At 36.8% G+C, this 20913-nt stretch overlaps 1 protein-coding gene across 2 annotated transcripts in view; it reads right to left on the bottom strand.

The window, feature by feature from the left end:
* Nucleotides 1-20913, bottom strand: part of greb1 (growth regulating estrogen receptor binding 1) — a 184012-nt gene that overhangs the window by 110971 nt on the left and 52128 nt on the right. Inside the window, exons 2-4 of one of the 2 annotated variants that reach the window (XM_039748922.1) lie at nucleotides 14939-15095; nucleotides 10429-10536; nucleotides 9083-9259 (exon numbers count right to left, since the gene is read on the bottom strand). In XM_039748922.1, the coding sequence (XP_039604856.1) occupies nucleotides 9083-9259; nucleotides 10429-10536; nucleotides 14939-15095 (442 nt within the window). Of the gene's footprint in view, nucleotides 1-9082; nucleotides 9260-10428; nucleotides 10537-14938; nucleotides 15096-20913 lie in introns of those variants that run through there. The other variant, XM_039748923.1, reaches the window with a different exon arrangement.

The raw sequence follows: 20913 nt of genomic DNA, 5'->3' as shown, positions 1-20913 counted from the left end.
TCAAAAAAAAGTCCAAATTAAATAAAGTGCAGTGCTATCAGAATCCTTCAATAAATAAATGATCCCATAAAAACAGAAGTTAAGTGGAGGTTAAAATCCAATGGAAAAAAGACTTCATTAAATACGAGATTAAAACAATGCTCGAAGCAGTCTCTTTAAAAACAAGCCCGGTGCATTCTTTAACTGCCTTCTCGGCCTTACTGCCTTCTTTAACTGCCTTCTCGCACTCTCTCTCTCTCTCTCTCTCACTCGCTCGCTGCACAGAGAATGCAAAGGGAAAGACCGAACACATGTAGAAACCATCTGCACGTACGAACTGGAAGGGAAACTGGCTTGTTCGTGACCTGAGTGTGTGGTCGTGAACAGATGCAAAAGTTTGGTGAACTTTTTGGTTGTACCTTGATCTGTACGTGGTCCGAGAAGTTCGTGACCCGAGGTTACATTGTATGAGGTTGATTACTATGGTCTGTGTATGGTTGTTTCAGGGTGGAAACCAGATGGAGTTTGAAGTGTTTTTTCACATTCGCACATTGACAGGATACTGTGACTGTAATATATATATATATATATATATATACACTCACCTAAAGGATTATTAGGAACACCTGTTCAATTTCTGATTAATGCAATTATCTAATCAACCAATCACAAGGCAGTTGCTTCAATGCATTTAGGGGTGTGGTCCTGGTCAAGACAATCTCCTGAACTCCAAACTGAATGTCAGAATGGGAAAGAAAGGTGATTTAAGCAATTTTGAGCGTGGCATGGTTGTTGGTGCCAGACGGGCCGGTCTGAGTATTTCACAATCTGCTCAGTTACTGGGATTTTCACGCACAACCATTTCTAGGGTTTACAAAGAATGGTGTGAAAAACATCCAGTATGCGGCAGTCCTGTGGGCGAAAATGCCTTGTTGATGCTAGAGGTCAGAGGAGAATGGGCCGACTGATTCAAGCTGATAGAAGAGCAACTTTGACTGAAATAACCACTCGTTACAACCGAGGTATGCAGCAAAGCATTTGTGAAGCCACAACAAGCACAACCTTGAGGCGGATGGGCTACAACAGCAGAAGACCCCACCGGGTACTACTCATCTCCACTACAAATAGGAAAAAGAGGCTACAATTGGCACGAGCTCACCAAAATTGGACAGTTGAAGACTGGAAAAATGTTGCCTGGTCTGATGAGTCTCGATTTCTGTTGAGACATTCAAATGGTAGAGTCAGAATTTGGCGTAAACAGAATGACAACATGGATCCATCATGCCTTGTTACCACTGTGCAGGCTGGTGGTGGTGGTGTAATGGTGTGGGGGATGTTTTCTTGGCACATTTTAGGCCCCTTAGTGCCTATTGGGCATCATTTAAATGCCACGGGCTACCTGAGCATTGTTTCTGACCATGTCCATCCCTTCATGACCACCATGTACCCATCCTCTGATGGCTACTTCCAGCAGGATAATGCACCATGTCACAAAGCTCGAATCATTTCAAATTGGTTTCTTGTACATGACAATGAGTTCACTGTACTAAAATGGCCCCCACAGTCACCAGATCTCAACCCAATAGAGCATCTTTGGGATGTGGTGGAACGGAGCTTTGTGCCCTGGATGTGCATCCCACAAATCTCCATCAACTGCAAGATGCTATCCTATCAATATGGGCCAACATTTCTAAAGAATGCTTTCAGCACCTTATTGAATCAATGGCACGTAGAATTAAGGCAGTTCTGAAGGCGAAAGGGGGTCAAACACCGTATTAGTATGGTGTTCCTAATAATCCTTTAGGCGAGTGTATATATATATATATATAGAACATATAGAATATAAATAATATAAATGTGGATACAGTTGAAAGCTCTCATCTATACTAATAAAAGGCAAAGCCCTCACTCACTCACTCACTCACTCACTCACTCACTCACTGACTCATCACTAATTCTCCAACTTCCCGTGTGGGTGGAAGGCTGAAATTTGGCAGGTTCATTCCTTACAGCTTCCTTACAAAAGTTGGGCAGGTTTTATATCGAAATTCTACGCGTAATGGTCATAACTGGAAGCAGTTTTCTCCATTTACTGTAATGGAGATGAGCTTCAACGCCGTGGGGGCGGAGTTTCGTGTGACATCATCACGCCTCCCACGTAATCACGCAGTACATAGAAAACCAGGAAGACCTCAAAAAAGCGCTCAAGAAAACATGCATTATATAATTGAGAAGGCAGCGAAACAATAAGAAGCGAGCGAGTGACATATACAACCATATTCATGAGTTCTGCTACTTGAAACAAAGCACGATGTAAACCTACACTTTAAATTAAGTTCATAGACAGGCTGCGCTGGCGTTTGTAATTTAGTGCCTGCCCATATAAGGCCGTCCGTCAGCGGCAATCCAATAGCAAACTGCCACGGGTAAATATTCACGGGTGAAGGACTGTGCTTATGGAGAGGAAGATGAGATGGTCAGGGTGGTGTTTGACACAAACTCAGCGAAACTGCGAGAGAAAGTTTTAAGTGCCAGGACTAAGGTAACATTAAATACAGCCATGGACATAGCACGAGATGGCACCAGCACAGCTGGGAACCTTCGATGCAAGTACACCGAGTGGCTCACGTGAACTGGCGCAGTGCACAGATAAAAGCAACAGTTCCAAAGAGCTGAACAAAACCGAATTACACAATTGAAAAGGCAGCAAAAATATGAAGCGTCTGATAAGCATATTCATAAATGCAGCTACTGTGGAAACAAAGCACACGGTGGAAAAAGTCAATGTCCCGCTAAAGGAAGACAGTGTAAAAACCCGTGCATGCAGTGTGTCAGGTCTCAGATAAAGAAGAAGACGAGCTGTTTATTGATGCAGTAAGAAACGAATCGATGAATGAAACCTGTCATCTTTACAACGATTGACAAACACGGAATGTAACTTGAACACAACACATCCTACAAATACGAACCTGATTGAAAGAAATAATGATAATCAAATCCTTGATGACAGCAACACTCAGTAACACTCACAAAACAAATACTGTATATTGACAGTCATGTTACGTTATTTTTAAAATGTTCCCTTTTCTTTTCTACCTTTTTAACACACTACTTCTCGCTGCGATACGCGGGTATATATATATGTATATATATATATCCCGCTCTACATACTCGAATAATGGATACTTTATTCGCCATCAATGATTGTTTTGGTAAAGCCATACTCAGTGTATTCATTAGATGAACGGTAAAAAGTAAGAGCGAGGGAGGATGACTCATTGAGGCATGCAGGCTGTAGTCTTGCGTCAACTCTATCTGAATTGCGCGATCACATTTGAAAAATATATCTTTTCAAGTTCTATTTAGTCCATATGTGTCAAACTCAAGGGCGCGGGCCACATCCGCCCGGCGTAATTATATCCGCCCCGAGATCATTTTATATACTGTATTATTGTTATTAAAGCCCGGTATATGAAGCGCTGGTAACACAATAAACTACAGATCCCATAATGCAGCGCTTCAGCTGCCTTGCCTAACACTTACCGCTTACTAGAGTTATTGCGCACTGAGTTTGCATGCGCTTTGGTGACTTTGAAGAACAAAAAAAGTCCGTCTACATGCGGCTCGAACCTTGTGCATGTTTGGTAGCACATATCTGTGTGAGAAGCTCTTCTCAGTGATAAAGACTAACAAAACAGCACACAGGAGTCGCCTCACTGATGAGCACCTGCAATCCATCCTGAGAATCTCCACAACACAGAACCTCACACCAAACAGAAACGAACTTGTGGCCAAAAAGATGCCAGGCGTCCAGCTCTAAAATGACATATGAGCAAAGACAACTGAATGATTTGATTTTTTATTGCACGTAAGAGCGGGAGTCAACCGTTTTAACAAACAGCGTATTGCACTGATACGAAATAGCTGTGTGTGTATATATGTATATATGTAGATATGTATGTATATGTATATATATGTTTATATATGTGTGTGTGTATGTATGTATATGTGTGTATATATGTGTGTGTATATATGTAGATATATATGTATGTATATATGTGTATATGTATAGATATGTATATATATATATGTTTATGTGTGTGTGTGTAAATATATATATATATATATATATATATATATATATATATATATATGACAACAACACTCATCACTCACAACAGTGACAAAACAATTACATTGACAATCATGTTACGTTATTTTCAAAATGTTTCCCTTTCTTTTCATTGCTTCTTTAACACACTACTTCTCCGCTGCGAAGCGCGGGTATTTTGCTAGTATTGAAATAAAGGCATCAGAGAATAAAGGTTTTAAAAATTATGTATGCATATTTTCATTCTTAAATCCAAAATATTTTTTATAAGTAATAGCCCTGATGAGCCTACTTTGGCCAATCAAATCTCTCTGTTAAGTTTACTTCCACCTTAAAGCCTCTCCTTTCCTAATTTTGTCCAGTTCCTTCTATAGCAGGCATATCTGCAAATAAACCCAGATACCACTTTTCACCTAATTCAGAAGTGATACATGGAGGGGTACATTTTCTTCCTGTTGATTAGCCCCAACACATTTATTCCTCTTCCCTACTTTCACTTCCAATAATCATTTTTGCAATATATTATATATTGTTGAAAATCACTACAAAACAGCTTGTTAACATTGTTTACATCAGTTTGCTAACAGATGCAACTAACCTGTTTTTTATATTTAATGTTAGCTCACTCCGGTTTGACAGATGTCAGTATAATGTAATAATGAATACACAGTTGACTGTAACCCTATAAAATAACTATTTGATCTATGTTTCCTTATATCAATTTAAAATGTTTTGTCATTCTTTTTGTATATGAGGTATTAAGTTTCTGTAACGCATATACATTTAGAATTTAAACTTATGGTTCATATCATTAGTCAGAAAAAAAAAGAATTCAATTACACTGCAGTTATGTTAAGGTTTGTATTTAAACAAGGAGCAGTTTCTGTTGCACACAGGTGTTCCATTGAGAAGGGACCTGCTATGCCATTTTCCATCTGTGCAGACACAAACTCAGAGATGGGTATTTGTTCTTTCAAAAGCTGATTTGTGTGCCAGTATGACACCAACATTGTTTCAGGTAAAACATAAACATAAGAGTAACCACAGCATTTAAAAAATGTATTTCTTAATCTCTTTTAATTACTTGGATCCATTTTCATTGCTATGTTTCATTGGTTGGAAAGCTGTGGGAACTCAGGTAGCAATGTCTTTTTTAGAATATGAACACAGATGGATACAACAGAAGCTCTTCTTTCACAATTCTGCCCTTATTTAGGATGACAAGAAGAGAGTGTAAAAAGGGCAAAATAACAGCAGATTTAAATAATTTGTTAGTTGCATGTATTTTACATTAAATAAAAAACTATGATCCCTGTAAAACTACATGTTTGAACTCAGCTAGTTCTGAAAATATTCTTTGCACTAAAACCAGTGACCATCTACATTTATAACTTTATTTCCAATTAAAACAACACACTCATCTCTGTATTTCAGCTTAAAATACCACCTATTTTTTTACTTCTTGCAGCTATGCAGTATTGGATATCACCATGAGGCAGGCAAGGTTAAAGTGACCTGCAGCTTGTAAGCTGTATATAAAACAGTGTTCCATTTCCTACACCCACCTGCTGTTACAAATACTATTACTGCTGCTAAGCCGTTTTTCAAAGTGGCCCCCTAACTAAATTCATATTTTTGAAAGAGTTGAAGAAAGTGCCTCTGTCTATCCTTTACAGTTGTTTTTCCTAAATTTAAAGCAAATTCTCCTTTATAATTTGTGTTTCATCTGTTTCAGTCCCCAGTTTAGAAAAGGTTTAGTATTGCTGCAAAGATTATTCCTACTTGCAGAGGCCATTTAAGCCTCTTGTGAAGTGTTGCCCAACTCTCAAGGAATTGCTAAGGCCAAAACAATTTGGCAAAGAAGAGAGTAAGGATACTGCATGGGCTAAACAGTGACAGAGTGTGGAATATGCCAAGGAAGAGAGACTGAGAGGCATCTGGGGGGAAATTCTCTGTACACTTTAGAGAGTACTGCATGTGACCGAGAATGGATCAGGTTTGTCTGACCTTCTACTCAGGGAGAAAGTGAGAACAAACAATGTTATTAGAATGGTAAAATATCTCTTCACCAATAGGTAGCACTCTGTAAAAAATGAAGAACATTTTTATATGAAACTATAAAATCTTGTTCTCTTTACTGTAAAATATATTGACTTATTAAAAAATTTGAATTTAAGGTAATTTCTTATATTAATAAATCTTGTCAAGTAAATTCTGGCTACCCCATGGGCAGATTTTTGCTAAACAAAATAAAAGAGCTTGTTTTTTGCATTGCAAGACATGATTCCAAGTTGGAATAACTTGGACAATGTGACACTATTAAGGAAAGAAAGGATGGACAATCATTCTTCGCCATAAGATGGCAACACATGATCCCTGACCTTGAAACAAGTAAACCCTGTTGTCCTTTCCCAGACAAAAAACAACTTGTCTTAAAGACCCAACAATGTATAGTCTACATAGGGATTAAGGATGCAAGGGTGCTGTTATAGAAAGGAGCAAACTAAGATTAATGGAGGTGACCAGGAGTAGAAAAAGTAGCCAAAAGGTCGCTACCAGGAATCCATTCCATCTATTGTCAAAATCAATTTAAAAACTAAAAAATCAAAGTCAAAAGTCAAAGCAAAAAAGGGTCTAGTAACACTGATAAACAACATAAAAATGAATACACAGAGATTTCTTTCAGTTACCCGCAAACTGATAATATAAAGGCTCCCAGGAGTGAATCCTAAGAACAGGACTACTAAAGTGGTAACAACATGAATAATATGGTATAGAAAAAATCTTAACTATTTAAAAACATTTTAGAAAGAAAAAATATTAGAAATTAATTCTGTTACTCAGAAACCTATAATATCATATAAAGAACAGTAAAATAGGCTCAGAAGAACAAGTAAAAAATTCATGAAGAATACAAACCACAACAAGTGCCTGGAGAAGTGACAGTTTGGTGTTTTAGTAGCCAAAGAAAGATCATCCATGACACTGCATATGATTCCAGTGCATAGTCTGAAGTCTGAGAAGTAATGTGTCTAGAGTCTGGATCAGAGTTGGGGTTAAGGTAAGGGAGTAAGAAAAGCCAATGTTGTGAAAACGAGAGAAACAGGAGTGAGAAGGGATTGGTTGGTGTACAACTTTGGTGGTTAGCAAGTTGTCAAATAATGAAACCTGACAGATTGTTTTAATATTTTGTGTTATCCTTATATCAAGTGTATATTTTATTTGTGTAATAAATAAACATATAGTATATTGGGGGGACACATAGATTGTGTACTGTTTCTCTATGCTGATTGGTGTCTAATAAAGTGGCACTTTAATAATGCAATTACAAGTGTACTGTAGTTGTTTGTGATGGTGGTGAGATAAGGCTCTTAAACTTCAAGCCCAAGGCACAAAGATCAGACCTTTCAATAAGTACCTGGGGTGTATGTATCATATATATAGGTTAGGCCTGTTGTGGAGGCTTTGACTCTTTTCCTTTGTACATCTGGTCCTCTAAATTCTCTTTCAAGTCTCATTTGTGGTCTTTTTAAAATTTCTGTTTTGACAAATTTTGGCTTTACATTTTTGGATTTGGCTTGTTTCTAGTATTTTGCTTTGATTTTGACTTTTTCTGTTTATTTCTTTTCAAAATCTTCCATTCCCTTTTGATATTAATTTTAATTCTTGTTCCATTTTTAGTTTTGTTTTGGACTTTAGTTCCTCATTTTCTGTTATATTGGACTTTGGGATGTTCTTCTTATTTTTTGATTCTTTAATTTAATTACTTAAATTACCTTAATTACTAAAGTATTTGATAGTTTGGTCTTTTGGGTCAGGGTTTTGGAAGTTTCCTTTCCTCATTTGAGAAATTCATAAAATTTGTAGTCCTGCTAAAACCCACCTTTTCTCCCAGTCCTTTTTCCCTTCTTAAACTTGTTTTCCCCTTGGGACTTACCTCTTCCCATTTAGCAATAAAAGAAATATGGAACAAAGGTTTTTTGACAAATGATTCAGGAGGGAAAGCCATCCTTTGTGGTAGAAAGTTCAACACCAGGATAACCATGCCCAGTAAGACAGCAGGTTTTATTTTGTTAACTTTATTTTGTCCTTAGTAAATATTGTGTGTTTTAGTTTAATTTAAATCATAATACCACAAGGCAAATAAAACATGAAATTAAGAATATTTCAAAAGAACAACATTTCACAAATCAGGTTCTCCTAGTGCTATGAATTTTCTCTGTACATGGCATGGTGTGGTAAAATTTAATGGTAGCATAAACAAGAAAAGGCACAAGGTTTTTCAAGTAAAATCTGCCACATATCAGTAGTTTTTCCAATTTTCTTGTTATTAGTAAAGTCATTTTTAACATTTAATTACCAGAATCATTTTACATCTCCACTCTGTCCAGGGTTGTTTCTTGCATTCACCTAATACTGATTTGACTAGTTGTGGACCCTTTTGATGTTGGACTGAAAGAAGTGTGATCAGAAAATAGATTGAAAAAAAAGTCATATTACGTTTTTAGTTGTATTTGCATAAAATGAAAAACCACCTATTTTTGGTGTTATGTATATCTGTCTGTCCGTTCCCAGTGGACTGATTTTATTCCAATTTGGTAAGCTTGCTCTTCAAGGTAACTAGTGAAGGGTCAAATATCCTTAAGATATCATCAATAAAGTCCACTGTAAACATTTTTAAAATTTTGAATTTTGAATATTGTCTGCTTAAAACAGAAACATTCTGTGCAATCTGAATTACTTATTAATTTACTGTTTCAAAATGAGAAGTTATTACAACTTTTATATTTTATATTTTTATGTAAAAAAACCTACTGCTGTCCTTTTAATGACCACTGATCATTTAAATTAGAGTTCAGATGTGAAACCTGGTGTGCTCTTTAAATTCCAAAATGCAAAAATAAAAGATTGCACAATAATATATTTTCATAATACAAAACATTTTATACATTGTGATATATACAGTATATTTTTTAACTAATATTGACTTACCTAAAAGAGCATTTCGTCCACTGTCGTCAGGAAGAAATCGACGGTCCACAGCACACACCAGCAGATGATCTGGCAAATTTGGAGATTTCACACCAACAAGTAAAAATCCTGGTGCTACTTCAATTTGCTCATTTGAAATGAATGCCAAACGAAGGTCTTTTCCTGACTGACAGAATCCTTAAACATAAAATAAGTATATTATAAATTTGCCCATTCACCCTGTTAATGTTAATTCCAAGGGAAAGAAATAAAAGGATTTCCAGTTGGGGAAGTAAATATTATAAGTTTCCTTTGGTCAGGTAATAAGAAGTGGATAGATAAAATTATGCCTTTGAGATGGCAGAGTTCAATAAATCAGTCATAAACGTTGTTAGCTGAAGAATAAAAAGTGAAGTTTATTGAAGTAAAAAAAATCATTTTCATTAAAGGTTTAGAGATTCTTGACTTTTATTGGTTCTTGTTGCCCAGCTGGCTAACAACTGCCAGATGCAACAAATGGTTTAAGAGAAATCATGGTGAGCTGTCAAGGTTTCAGTGCAGAAGTTGCAAGTAAAAGTGTTTAAAACACGACTATCACTTTAGTCTGGCATGTCAGTCAGTCAGTCAAAAGCAATCAACAAATTACTAAGGAGGAGAGTAAACAGTGCATAATTTTTGCTCGTCTTTCTATTTTCCCTGTCATAACCAATAAGTAACTATATATGTAAAGGTGGATACCTATTACTATAGCAGTTCAAATTAAATTAAAAAGTCTACCACTATCCATCTCACTATATGTTAACTACAGGGATCTGCTGGAGCCAATCCCAGGGTGCAAGGCAGGAAACAAACCCTGGGAAAGGCACCAGCCCACCACAGGGCATGCACATACTAGGGACAATTTAGGATGGCCAATGCACCTAGCCTGCATGTCTTTGGACTGTGGGAGGAAACTGGAGCACCTGAAGGAAAGCCACACAGACACGGGGAGAACACGCAAACCCGAGAAGCGAACCCAGGTCAACTTACTGCGAGGCAGCAGCGCTACCACTGCGCCACCGTGCTGCCCAGTCTACCAAATTTCTCATTAGATTAAAACAAGGGAACCCCAAAGAACAGAACAGGTTTAAAACAATGTTATAGTCCCGCCATTTCTTTCAACATAAACTGGTCAAAGCCTAACTTTATTATTTAAAACTGACACACAAACACAATTTGACAAACTGTAATGCAAGTTAAATGAGAAAATAAACACTACTAAAGAAGCAGAGTGAAAGCTGTAAAATGAAAATGGCGGTTCATCTATTAAAGTGACAGTGTGTTGTATAAATCTGTCAATGCATCCCGCTTGTGTTCCTGATACAGACCATCTGTGGTGCAACAGCCTTCTGGAGGAGCTTTCATCTGATAGGGAATTGGAGGGCTGTTTGAGTCTGAACCATTCTCCTCCTGGTCCTCTTCATTCTCTAGCCTGCCTGTTACAAAAGTCCAAATAAACACCACTGAATGACCACTGATAATGTACATTTACTTTAAATTATGGATCTGGAAATATTCCAAATAACTGAGGCATAACAAATGAAAAACAAAATACAGTAGTATGTACTGTACATCCTACATTAATTATTGAATTGCTGTATTAACTTGGTACTGTGGACAGAGACCTGCTTATTTTTTTTAATTTTGCAGTTAAAGTTTAACCCTTTTCCCAGTTCTGCCTTTATCTGAATTTTTTCTCTGCACTTTCACTGACACTGCTGACACTGGTAATTATAATACAAGACAATGAAATAATGGTCAGGACAGAATAATGTTATGTTATCTTAGAGACATAAACAGCAATCATCTATCTATCTATCTATCTATCTATCTATCTATCTATCTATCTATCTATCTATCTATCTTCCAAATAATGTTTATCAATCTATGTGTCTAGGTATGGGCAATTCAAATAATTTAAAATAATGTATCATGGACAGCAAACATACAAACTATAAAAACCTGGACATGGACACAAATAGATGAACATATACAGGTTTGGTCTGCAATATACAAACCGGATTCCAAAAAAGTTGGGACACTAAACAAATTGTGAATAAAAACTGAATGCAATGATGTGGAGATGGCAAATGTCAATATTTTATTTGTAATAGAGCGTAGATGACAGATCAAACGTTTAATCCGAGTAAATGTATCATTTTAAAGGAAAAATATGTTGATTCAAAATATCACAGTGTCAACAAATCCCAAAAAAGTTGGGAGAAGTAGCAATAAGAGGCTGGAAAAAGTAAATTTGAACATAACAAAGAGCTGGAAGACCAATAAACACTAATTAGGTGTGTGGCAGTGTCTAGAAAGATAGTGGAGCAATATTAGGAAGGTGTTACCCAGCGAAAAATTGCAAAGACTTTGCATCTATCATCATCAACTGTGCATAACATCATCCGAAGATTCAGAGAATCTGGAACAATCTCTGTGCGTAAGGGTCAAGGCCGTAAAACCATACAGGATGCCCGTGATCTCCGGGCCCTTAAACGACACTGCACCACAAACAGGAATGCTACTGTAAAGGAAATCACAGAATGGGCTCAGGAATACTTCCAGAAACCATTGTCAGTGAACACAATCCACCGTGCCATCCGCCGTTGCCAGCTGAAACTCTACAGTGCAAAGAAGAAGCCATTTCTAAGCAAGATCCACAAGCTCAGGCGTTGTCACTGGGCCAGGGATCATTTAAAATGGAGTGTGGCAAAATGGAAGACTGTTCTGTGGTCAGACAAGTCACGATTCGAAGTTCTTTTTGGAAATCTGGGACGCCATGTCATCCGGACCAAAGAGGACAAGGACAACCCAAGTTGTTATCAACGCTCAGTTCAGAAGCTTGCATCTCTGATGGTATGGGGTTGCATGAGTGCGTGTGGCATGGGCAGCTTGCATGTCTGGAAAGGCACCATTAATGCAGAAAAATATATTCAGGTTCTAGAACAACATATGCTCCCATCCAGACGTCATCTCTTTCAGGGAAGACCCTGCATTTTTCAACAAGATAATGCCAGACCACATTCTGCATCAATCACAACATCATGGCTGCGTAGGAGAAGGATCCGGGTACTGAAATGGCCAGTCTGCAGTCCAGATCTTTCACCTATAGAGAACATTTGGCGCATCATAAAGAGGAAGGTACGACAAAGAAGGCCCAAGACGATTAAACAGTTAGGGGCCTGTATTAGACAAGAATGGGAGAGCATTCCTATTTCTAAACTTGAGAAACTGGTCTCCTCGGTCCCCTGACGTCTGTTGAGTGTTGTAAGAAGGGGAGATGCCACACAGTAGTGAAAATGGCCTTGTCCCAACTTTTTTGGGATTTGTTGACACCATGAAATTCTGAATCAACATATTTTTCCCTTAAAATGATATATTTTCTCAGTTTAAACTTTTGTTCCGTGATTTATGTTCTATTCTGAATAAAATATTAGAAGTTGGCACCTCCACATCATTGCATTCAGTTTTTATTCAAAATTTGTATAGTGTCCCAACTTTTTTGGAATCCGGTTTGTAAATAAAATCCTGCAGTACTTCTTTATATTCCTTGCTTTGCGCCCTAATAAATGCAAGTTATCGCCAATATGATAACAACCCAATAGTGCTTCACTCACTCAGAATATGAAACCAATGCAGGAAGCATTTTAAGATAGAGAATCTTTTATCGGTGGCACATCTGCATTAAAACCACCTTTTTCAACCCTCTCAAACATATGCACTTTTTAATGTCTGGAAAACATTTGGGATTAAATCACTTAAGAGATCTGTACATAGACAACGTCTTTTCATCCTACAAACAATTACATTGTAAATTTAACTTTCCAGCGACACATTTCTTTCACTACCTTCAAATCAGAAATTTTGTTAAACAGAACCTGCCCAATTTTCCTCACCTCCCATCTCCCTCTGTGCTGGAAATAATATTGCTCAGTTTCAAGGACTTAGACAGCATCTCTGCAATATATAAAACCATTTTACAGTCCCTCCCTTTCAAAGATCCAAGAGGACAACGGAAAAAAAGGATCACTCACTATAGCAATGCTGAGAATTCACTCAAGCTCCATATGCGCAAAGCATACAATTATTCAACTCAAAATTATATATCGAGTACATCTGTCTCGCTTAAAATTGTCCAAAATGTTTCCAGGACAAGATCCAACCTGCGAACACTGCAATCAAGTTCCAGCATCACTGGGTCACATGTTCTGGACCTGCACCAAATTAACATCATTTTGGACCAAAATTTTTAAATGCCTTTCAGACAGCCTTGGTGTCCCAATCCCTCCTAATCCACTAACAGCTGTGTTTGGTGTTCTTCCTGATGGGCTTAAAGTGGAGAAGGACAAACAAACTGTGTTTGCCTTCAATACACTATTGGAACGCAGACTTATCTTGCTAAACTGGAAGAATCCTAACTCTCCCCTTTTAAGTCAATTGATAACTGATGTTATATACTATTTGAATTTGGAAAAAATAAAATTTTCACTTAGAGGATCTGTGAAGAAATTTTTCAAAACCTGGCAGGATCTAATCAATAACATTATAGAATAAGCTTTTAAACACTGAGGAAATGGATTCTCTCCCAATTTGCTTCTTCTTCTCCATTTATCTATATTCATTTATTAATTTATCTATTTACCTATTTTTACTAGGTTTAAGTTTTATTCTGCTACCCATGCTTTCTTTCTCAGGGGTGGGGGTGATTTGGTTTCAATCATGTTCTTGTAAAATTGATCTATTTGTATGGAATGTTGTGTGATTTCAATAAAATCAATAAAATTAAAAAAAAATAATGTATCATAAGGATATGACTATGCTCCAAAACAGTATAAGCATAAGAAATAACTAAAACTCTTACTAAACTCTTTTATAGTTTAATTTTTCATATAAAGCTTTTGAAATCCTTCAATCTGTAATTGTTCAGATAGGAGCTGATCCTGGTCTAGGTCTGCTTGGGATGCCATTCATCATGGCATACAATAACATGGGGACAATTGCAAGTAGCCAATCAAACCAACTTTTTAAAGGATCTTGGGGCATAAAAACTTTACAAGGACAATGGCCAAGGTGTTCTGAATATAAGGTTGACTGAATGCAAATGCATCGATTCAAACATTATATACTTCAAACATCATAACTATACAAAAAACATACAGAAGTTTTGAGAATGCATTAATTTATTGCAAAATAAACATTACATTGAAGAGCACATGCAGTGAAATTTTATTTGTAATTTTTATCTTTTCTGGACCGAGCATTGATGCACTATGATCTTGGCCACATCCCTAATCTTTAAGCTCTTCTTCTTCATAATGGGATCAATGTTGTGCTATTTCCTCACTTACTGGTCCTCATGGGCTCCATTATTCTTTTGTCATAGCTACCAATTTTAATGTAGCGGGGTTGGGATGGGTTGCATTTTGGGGTGGTATGATGAAGGGTGATCGCCGAGCATGGGTTTTACTTTATTGTAATTCCTGTCAGAATGATTTATGCTCCCCTTGCTTTGTATTTCAGTAACATTTCACACAAAAAATAATTTCTATGTAACACCATGCATATGTATTTAAAAGCCAAATCTAATTTTATCATTAAGCTCTTGCAGTTCTAGAGTTACTCATTTTGTTTGTCTTCAGTCTGGCTCTTTTTTTTAGTTATGCAATTTAAATGTAAATTGATTTCTGCTTATTTTTATAAACACATAAAGCATATTGAAAAATGTGTACAAGTAAATGGCAGAGAAGCATTGAAAAATAAAGTAAAATATTGTGAAGCAAGAATGAAACAAAAAAAAACAGATAGTGGTTAGTCACACCAAATTGACTCATACTGTACCTTCATGAGGTAGGCTTTTCTGTTCGGCTTCCAGATATAGCTGAGAGAAGACTGGTCTGGGAACTAAGTTGCTTGAACGAAGAGAAGCCTCAATGGAGTTATGCAATACTTCTTCAAAGCGTGTTGTTTTTGGCTGCCCGGCATATGAATTTCCCATCTTCCTCAAAAAAATAAATAAAAATAATTTTAAGAGATGCATCTTCAAAGAAAAAAATTGAATATAATATTAGTGATATGTTAGTTTATGCAATATTTTCTCAAAACCCATTAAATAGATTTATTTAATTACATCCATACTACATTAGGGCCTATTTGAAATTGGAAATTGATGGTTTTCCATAAGCCCAATATATCAGTCCATCCATTCATCCATCCATGCACTCATCCATCCTTCCATTTTCTATAAAACAGGTTCAAAGTAAGAAAAAAAAACAAGTCTAGTTTTATCAGAGTATTTTTTACAGTAACTTCTACTCAAATAAGATTCCTTTGTTACAGAATATATAGTATCGATGGTATGCATTACTGTCAACATAAAGGCAGGTTTTAAAAAAATGGCTGTCAAAGGAAGCATATACTGTATAAGTAAAAGGGGACAATCTACCTAAGAAAATATGCTCTGCCACAAATACACACTAAAGTTGGTATAAAAATATGAAATGCTGATATTATTGTACTTTGAAAAAAAGGTTGTCAGCACTCTCTTAACGTAACTCTACAGCTGCTTTTCTGGTAGCCAATTTATTAATTAAAGGGCATTCTCTTTCTTTATATGGGTTATTACTGTCACTTTAAAAAGATCCAGTTTTGAAAACACAGTAACTGTCTGAAATTCATAGAACCACATGATCTGTTGTTGTGCATGCATGAGTATTTTAAAACAAATGACTGAATTAATAAGTATGACATTGTTTATGATGGTCAAATATTTGAAAATTTACTTGATGTGGGGTGCAAATGGTCTAATAACACTTAAAACACAGTTATGAAACAGCTAAAGTCAAACTCAATAAACATTCAATTAGAATAATATAGAAAAATTAAACAATAGAATGGATTTATTTGTTTCCTAGTTTATGAACAATGCTGCACATCATCTCTCAGACACACTAACACTTACTGGACATTATCCAGCAGAAGTGTGTCAAGAAATGCTACTGGGGCTCATTTAGGATATCAATATATCTGCATGATGCCTTACTAGGACTGTGACAGACAAGTCAGAAGTTTTCTTTCTTTTTAATTTTCTTCTTTGTTCAGACCAAATTGTGTTTGTATATTTATTTATTTACTTACTTATGTACATATTTATTTATTTATTGAGCTTCTGTAAAAAGCCAAAATTCCCCCTGGTGGCAAATAAAGTTCTATCTAATCTAAATTACAAAAGTATACAGTTACTGAATTTTTTGTAAAGAAGTAATATTCACACTGCTGTGGATTACTAAGTTCATTCCTAAAGGGCTGACAGACATGTGAAATCAAAGAAGGAATTGATATTATGCATAGAAATGCTACCTAATTAATTCAGTATGTTAATGAAAATCACTATAGGGCACAGTACTAAAATGCAGTTTGAAAGCTCCTAACAGAAACTATTACATCACATTAAACTTTTTCAAGGGGATATTTCAACTAGGGCGGTGGCGCAGTGGGTAGCGCTGCTTCTTCGCCATTAGAAGACCCGGGTTCGCTCCCTGCGTGGAGTTTGCATGTTCTCCCCGTGTCTGCGTGGGTTTCCACCGGGTACTCCGGTTTCCTCCCACAGTCCAAAGACATGCAGGTTAGGTGCATTGGCGATTATAAGTTGTCCCTAGTGGGTGTGTGTGTGTGTGTGTGCCCTGCGGTTGGCTGGCGCCCTACCTGGGGTTTGTTTACTGCCTTGCACCCTGGGATTGGCTCCAGCAGATCCCTGTGACCCTGTAGGTTGGATAATGGATAGATGGAATTTTCAACTATTGTATGACGTTATTCTGCTTCTCTTTTCCACGATTGTAGCTCTAGGGAGAGTTGTGGTTGTTCCAAACTTTTTCCATTTAAGAATCATGGACGCCACTAAGCTCTCAGGAACTTTTAATGCTGCAGACATTTTTTCATCCTTTTCGATATCCTTGACACAATCCTGCCTCTAAGCTATACAGGCAATTTCTTTAAGCTCATGGCTTTTTTTGCTCCGACACACATTGTTATCTGTGGAACATTTTAGAGGCAGGTGTGTGCCTTTCCTAACCATGTCCAATCAATTGAATTGAGAACATCTCAACGATGATCATTAGAATGGGATGCACCTGAGCCTTATTTCAAGTGACAGAACAAAGGGTCTGAATACTTGTGTTAATGTGATATTTCAGTCTTTGAGATATTGGCAATAATTTTAAAATCAATTTTTCCCTTTGTCATTATGAAGTATGAAGCGTTGCTTCATGTGAGGAAATAATAATTTAAATGAGTTTAGCATGGTCTTGCAATATAGCAAAATATGAAAAAAGTGAAGGGGTCTAAATACTTTCCGAAGGAACTGTACTTTTTCACTACTCAGTCACAATTTGTGTTCAATTTGCATGTCAACTTGAAGGGTTTCGCTCTCAGCATACTCTACTTTTCCTCCCATATGCATGTATCAGGAGTAATATGATGCCCTAAATTGGGTCAGTATTGGCACTTGTACCTAAGCCCTGTAATAGCCTGATGGACCATATGTGGTTACTTTCTGCCTTACGCCTGATGATACTGACATAGGCCCAAGTTCCTGAAGCCCTAAAACTGGGTTAAGTGGTTCAGTAAATCAAAGGATGGATGGAACTTTGTAAAGTATTACATTATTAATGGAAATATTATTATTCAAAAGAATATGTTCTTACACAGAGCATTACATACTAATTACAATAGTAAATGTTGAATTAAAATTCACATATTGCCATCATAATCATTGACAGTAACTTTAAGAGTCAAGATATTTAAAAGTTAGAAAATATTGCTTTATTCTGGCACTCATAACGGAATCATCAGGCAACAAAGACATAAGCCAAACAACATGCTTTCTGTATATTGCTCTCTCTGTTGTGCCACCCTTCAGTACAAGAAATACCTAAAACATCTTGATACAGCAGTCAGTTTTTAACTGGGTCAGACTGTCCTCATGAAGTACAAAGCACCATATGCAGCTCTGTAATGTGAAGCCTGTGCCAGGATATCCATACACTTGACAAAGGCATTAAAACATTAAGAACTAAGAAATTGGAACAAAAAGCAAATACGCCAGATGAACTGAATACAATTTTAAAATAAACACATTTTCCAAATATTTCCAAATGATATAATTTTTAGCATCTTACAAAGTATCTCAACTCTTCCCAATCAAATATTTACTGCATGCTGCTACCGGTAATATGTATGCATTTGGAGAGTAGCAAGAAATGGAAGCATCTAAAGGAAAGTCATAGATTATAGTGGAGCTGGCCCCTTCTGAACACAAAAATTCAATTAAAGCATATTATTTAATAGTGAGCCAATATAATTACTATAAAATGAATTGACATTTTATCATGAAACATCTTTCATTTCCCAGAGAACATTACTGTAGTAAGTATGAGCACTTTGCTACAATTAAGAAAAGCAACATTATTTTAAAATCTAGATTACCTGTGACACTGAGAACAGAAAATAAAACTAAAATGAACCACTTTATAAACAAAATCTGGAGGGAAGAAAAAGAGTATAACTGCATCAAAAAGTTACCAAAGTGAATAGTGCTGGTTAAAGGATTTTTTTTATTAGCTGTTTTTAGTTAGTAGGGTTACTGTTTGGTTATTATTGACAATCAATCATGATATTCTTTTAAAATGCTTGGAGGCAGAAGTTGGTCTGCAGGGCCCAGTGTTAAAATGGTTTACCTCCTGCCTGAGAGAAAGGAGATTCTCTGTCAGAATAGGTAACTGTTCTTCTCCCACCATTTCCATTAATCATGTCTTTCTGTAAGGTTCGATTTTAGGGCCCCTTTTATTCTCACTATACATCTACCCCTTGGCTCTAGCTTCAAAAAATAAGATTTTTTGTATCATTGTTATACAGATGACATTAATGTTTACATACCAGTTACAACTGATAGCACCTGCTTTCTGCAGAACCTTTTTAATTGCTTAGATGATATTAAATGCTGGATGGCAAGGAACTTCTTTCAACTAAATGAAAACAAAACTGAAGTAATTATATTTGCCCCCCTCAAACACAAACTCTGTCATTAGCTTTAGCAGCATGTTTGGTTGACTATCTGTAAATTTGCATAATGAGGTTAAAAACCTTGGTGTGTTTTTGGATGCTTCACTGAATTTTAATAAACAATTCAGCAGTGTTGTAAAGGGCAGCTTTTGTCATCTTAGAACTATAGTTAAGTTAAAGCCGATTTTATCTCTTAAGAAAATACTTATCCTTGCTTTTATCACCTCTCGACTTGACTACTGCAATTCCCTGTATGTAGGGATGTCCTGTTCAATACTTTCTAGACTTCAAATGGTTCAGAATGCAGCTGCAAGACTTTTAATTGGAAAAAAGAAAAAACAGCATATCACTTCTATTCTAGCTAATTTGCACTGGTTGCCTGTTAAATAAAAATTGATTTTAAAATTTTGCTATTTGTTTTTAAAGCACTTAATGGATTAGCCCTCAGTACATTTCAGATCTGGAATTTCCGTATCCAGCCCCCGGGTCACTTAGGCTCAAAACATCTTCTCTCAGTTCCTCATTCACCTTCTGTAGCTGCCCCCTGACTTTGGAACAGTCTTCTGCTCAATATTAAGTCCTGCTGTACTATTGAAGAATTTAAATCTAAATTAAAGAATCACCTTTTTTCTCTTCCTTTCATTTCAGTTTGAGGTTCTCCTAGAGTTCTTGTTAGTCCACTAATATGTTACTTTTAATTTCATTTTAAATCTTCTTTTTAATCTATTGTTTATTTATTACATTTAGTTTAATTTTACTTTTATTTTCTTACTTTTTGTATGTATGTTTTCAGGTTATTTTCCATCCATTCATTATCCAAACCACTATATCCTAACTACAGGGTCACAGGGGTCTGCTGGAGCCAATCCAAGCCAACACAGGGAGCAAGCTAGGAGACAAAGCCCAGGCAGGGTGCTAGCCCATTGCAGGGCACACACCCACACACACCACACACTAGGGACAATTTAGAATCGCCAATGCACCTAACCTGCATGTCTTTGGATTGTGGGAGGAAACCCACGTAGACAAGGGGAGAACATGCAAACTCCACACAGGGAGGACCCGGGAAGCGAACCCAGGTCTCTTAACTGCGAGGCAGCACCCCTACCCACTGCACCACCATGCCGCCCCAGGTTATTTTATTTCTATATTTTTTATTCTACTATGTGATTTTATTTATAAATTCTTGCTCTCTAAGTAGTATTTGTTATTTAACTCTTTTTAAATGGAGAGCACTTTGTGTCAACTCCTGTTGTTTTTCAATGTGCCATACAAGTAAATGACTTAACTCCATATATCTATGAGGGTGGTGCAGTGATTGTCCTGGGCTCCAACTCAGCACTTGGATATTGAATATATGAAGTTTGCAAGTTTTTCTCTGTGTAAGCATGGGTGTTTCTGTAGGTACTCCAGTTTTTCCTCAAAAATCCAAATAAAAGGGCTTAATTTAGTGTTCGGTTCATGCCCATTGTCCAGTGCTTTTGAGATTGAGTCGGGCACTCAATGACTGAATTGCAATAAGTGGATTTAAGAATGGGCGGCACGGTGGCGCAGTGGTAGCGCTGCTGCCTCGCAGTTAGGAGACCCGGGTTCACTTCCCGGGTCCTCCCTGCGGGAGTTTGCATGTTCTCCCGTGTCTGCGTGGGTTTCCTCTGGGCGCTCCGGTTTCCTCCCACAATCCAAAGACATGCAGGTTAGGTGGATTGGAGATTCTAAATTGGCCCTAGTGTGTGCTTGGTGTGTTTGTGTGTGTCCTG

The sequence above is a fragment of the Polypterus senegalus genome, chromosome 3, assembly GCF_016835505.1.
Source record: "Polypterus senegalus isolate Bchr_013 chromosome 3, ASM1683550v1, whole genome shotgun sequence".
NCBI classification, from domain to species: Eukaryota; Metazoa; Chordata; class Cladistia; order Polypteriformes; family Polypteridae; genus Polypterus; species Polypterus senegalus.
The sequence above is the reverse complement of the archived record's forward strand: the minus strand, read 5'-3'. Positions and strand labels throughout refer to the sequence as shown.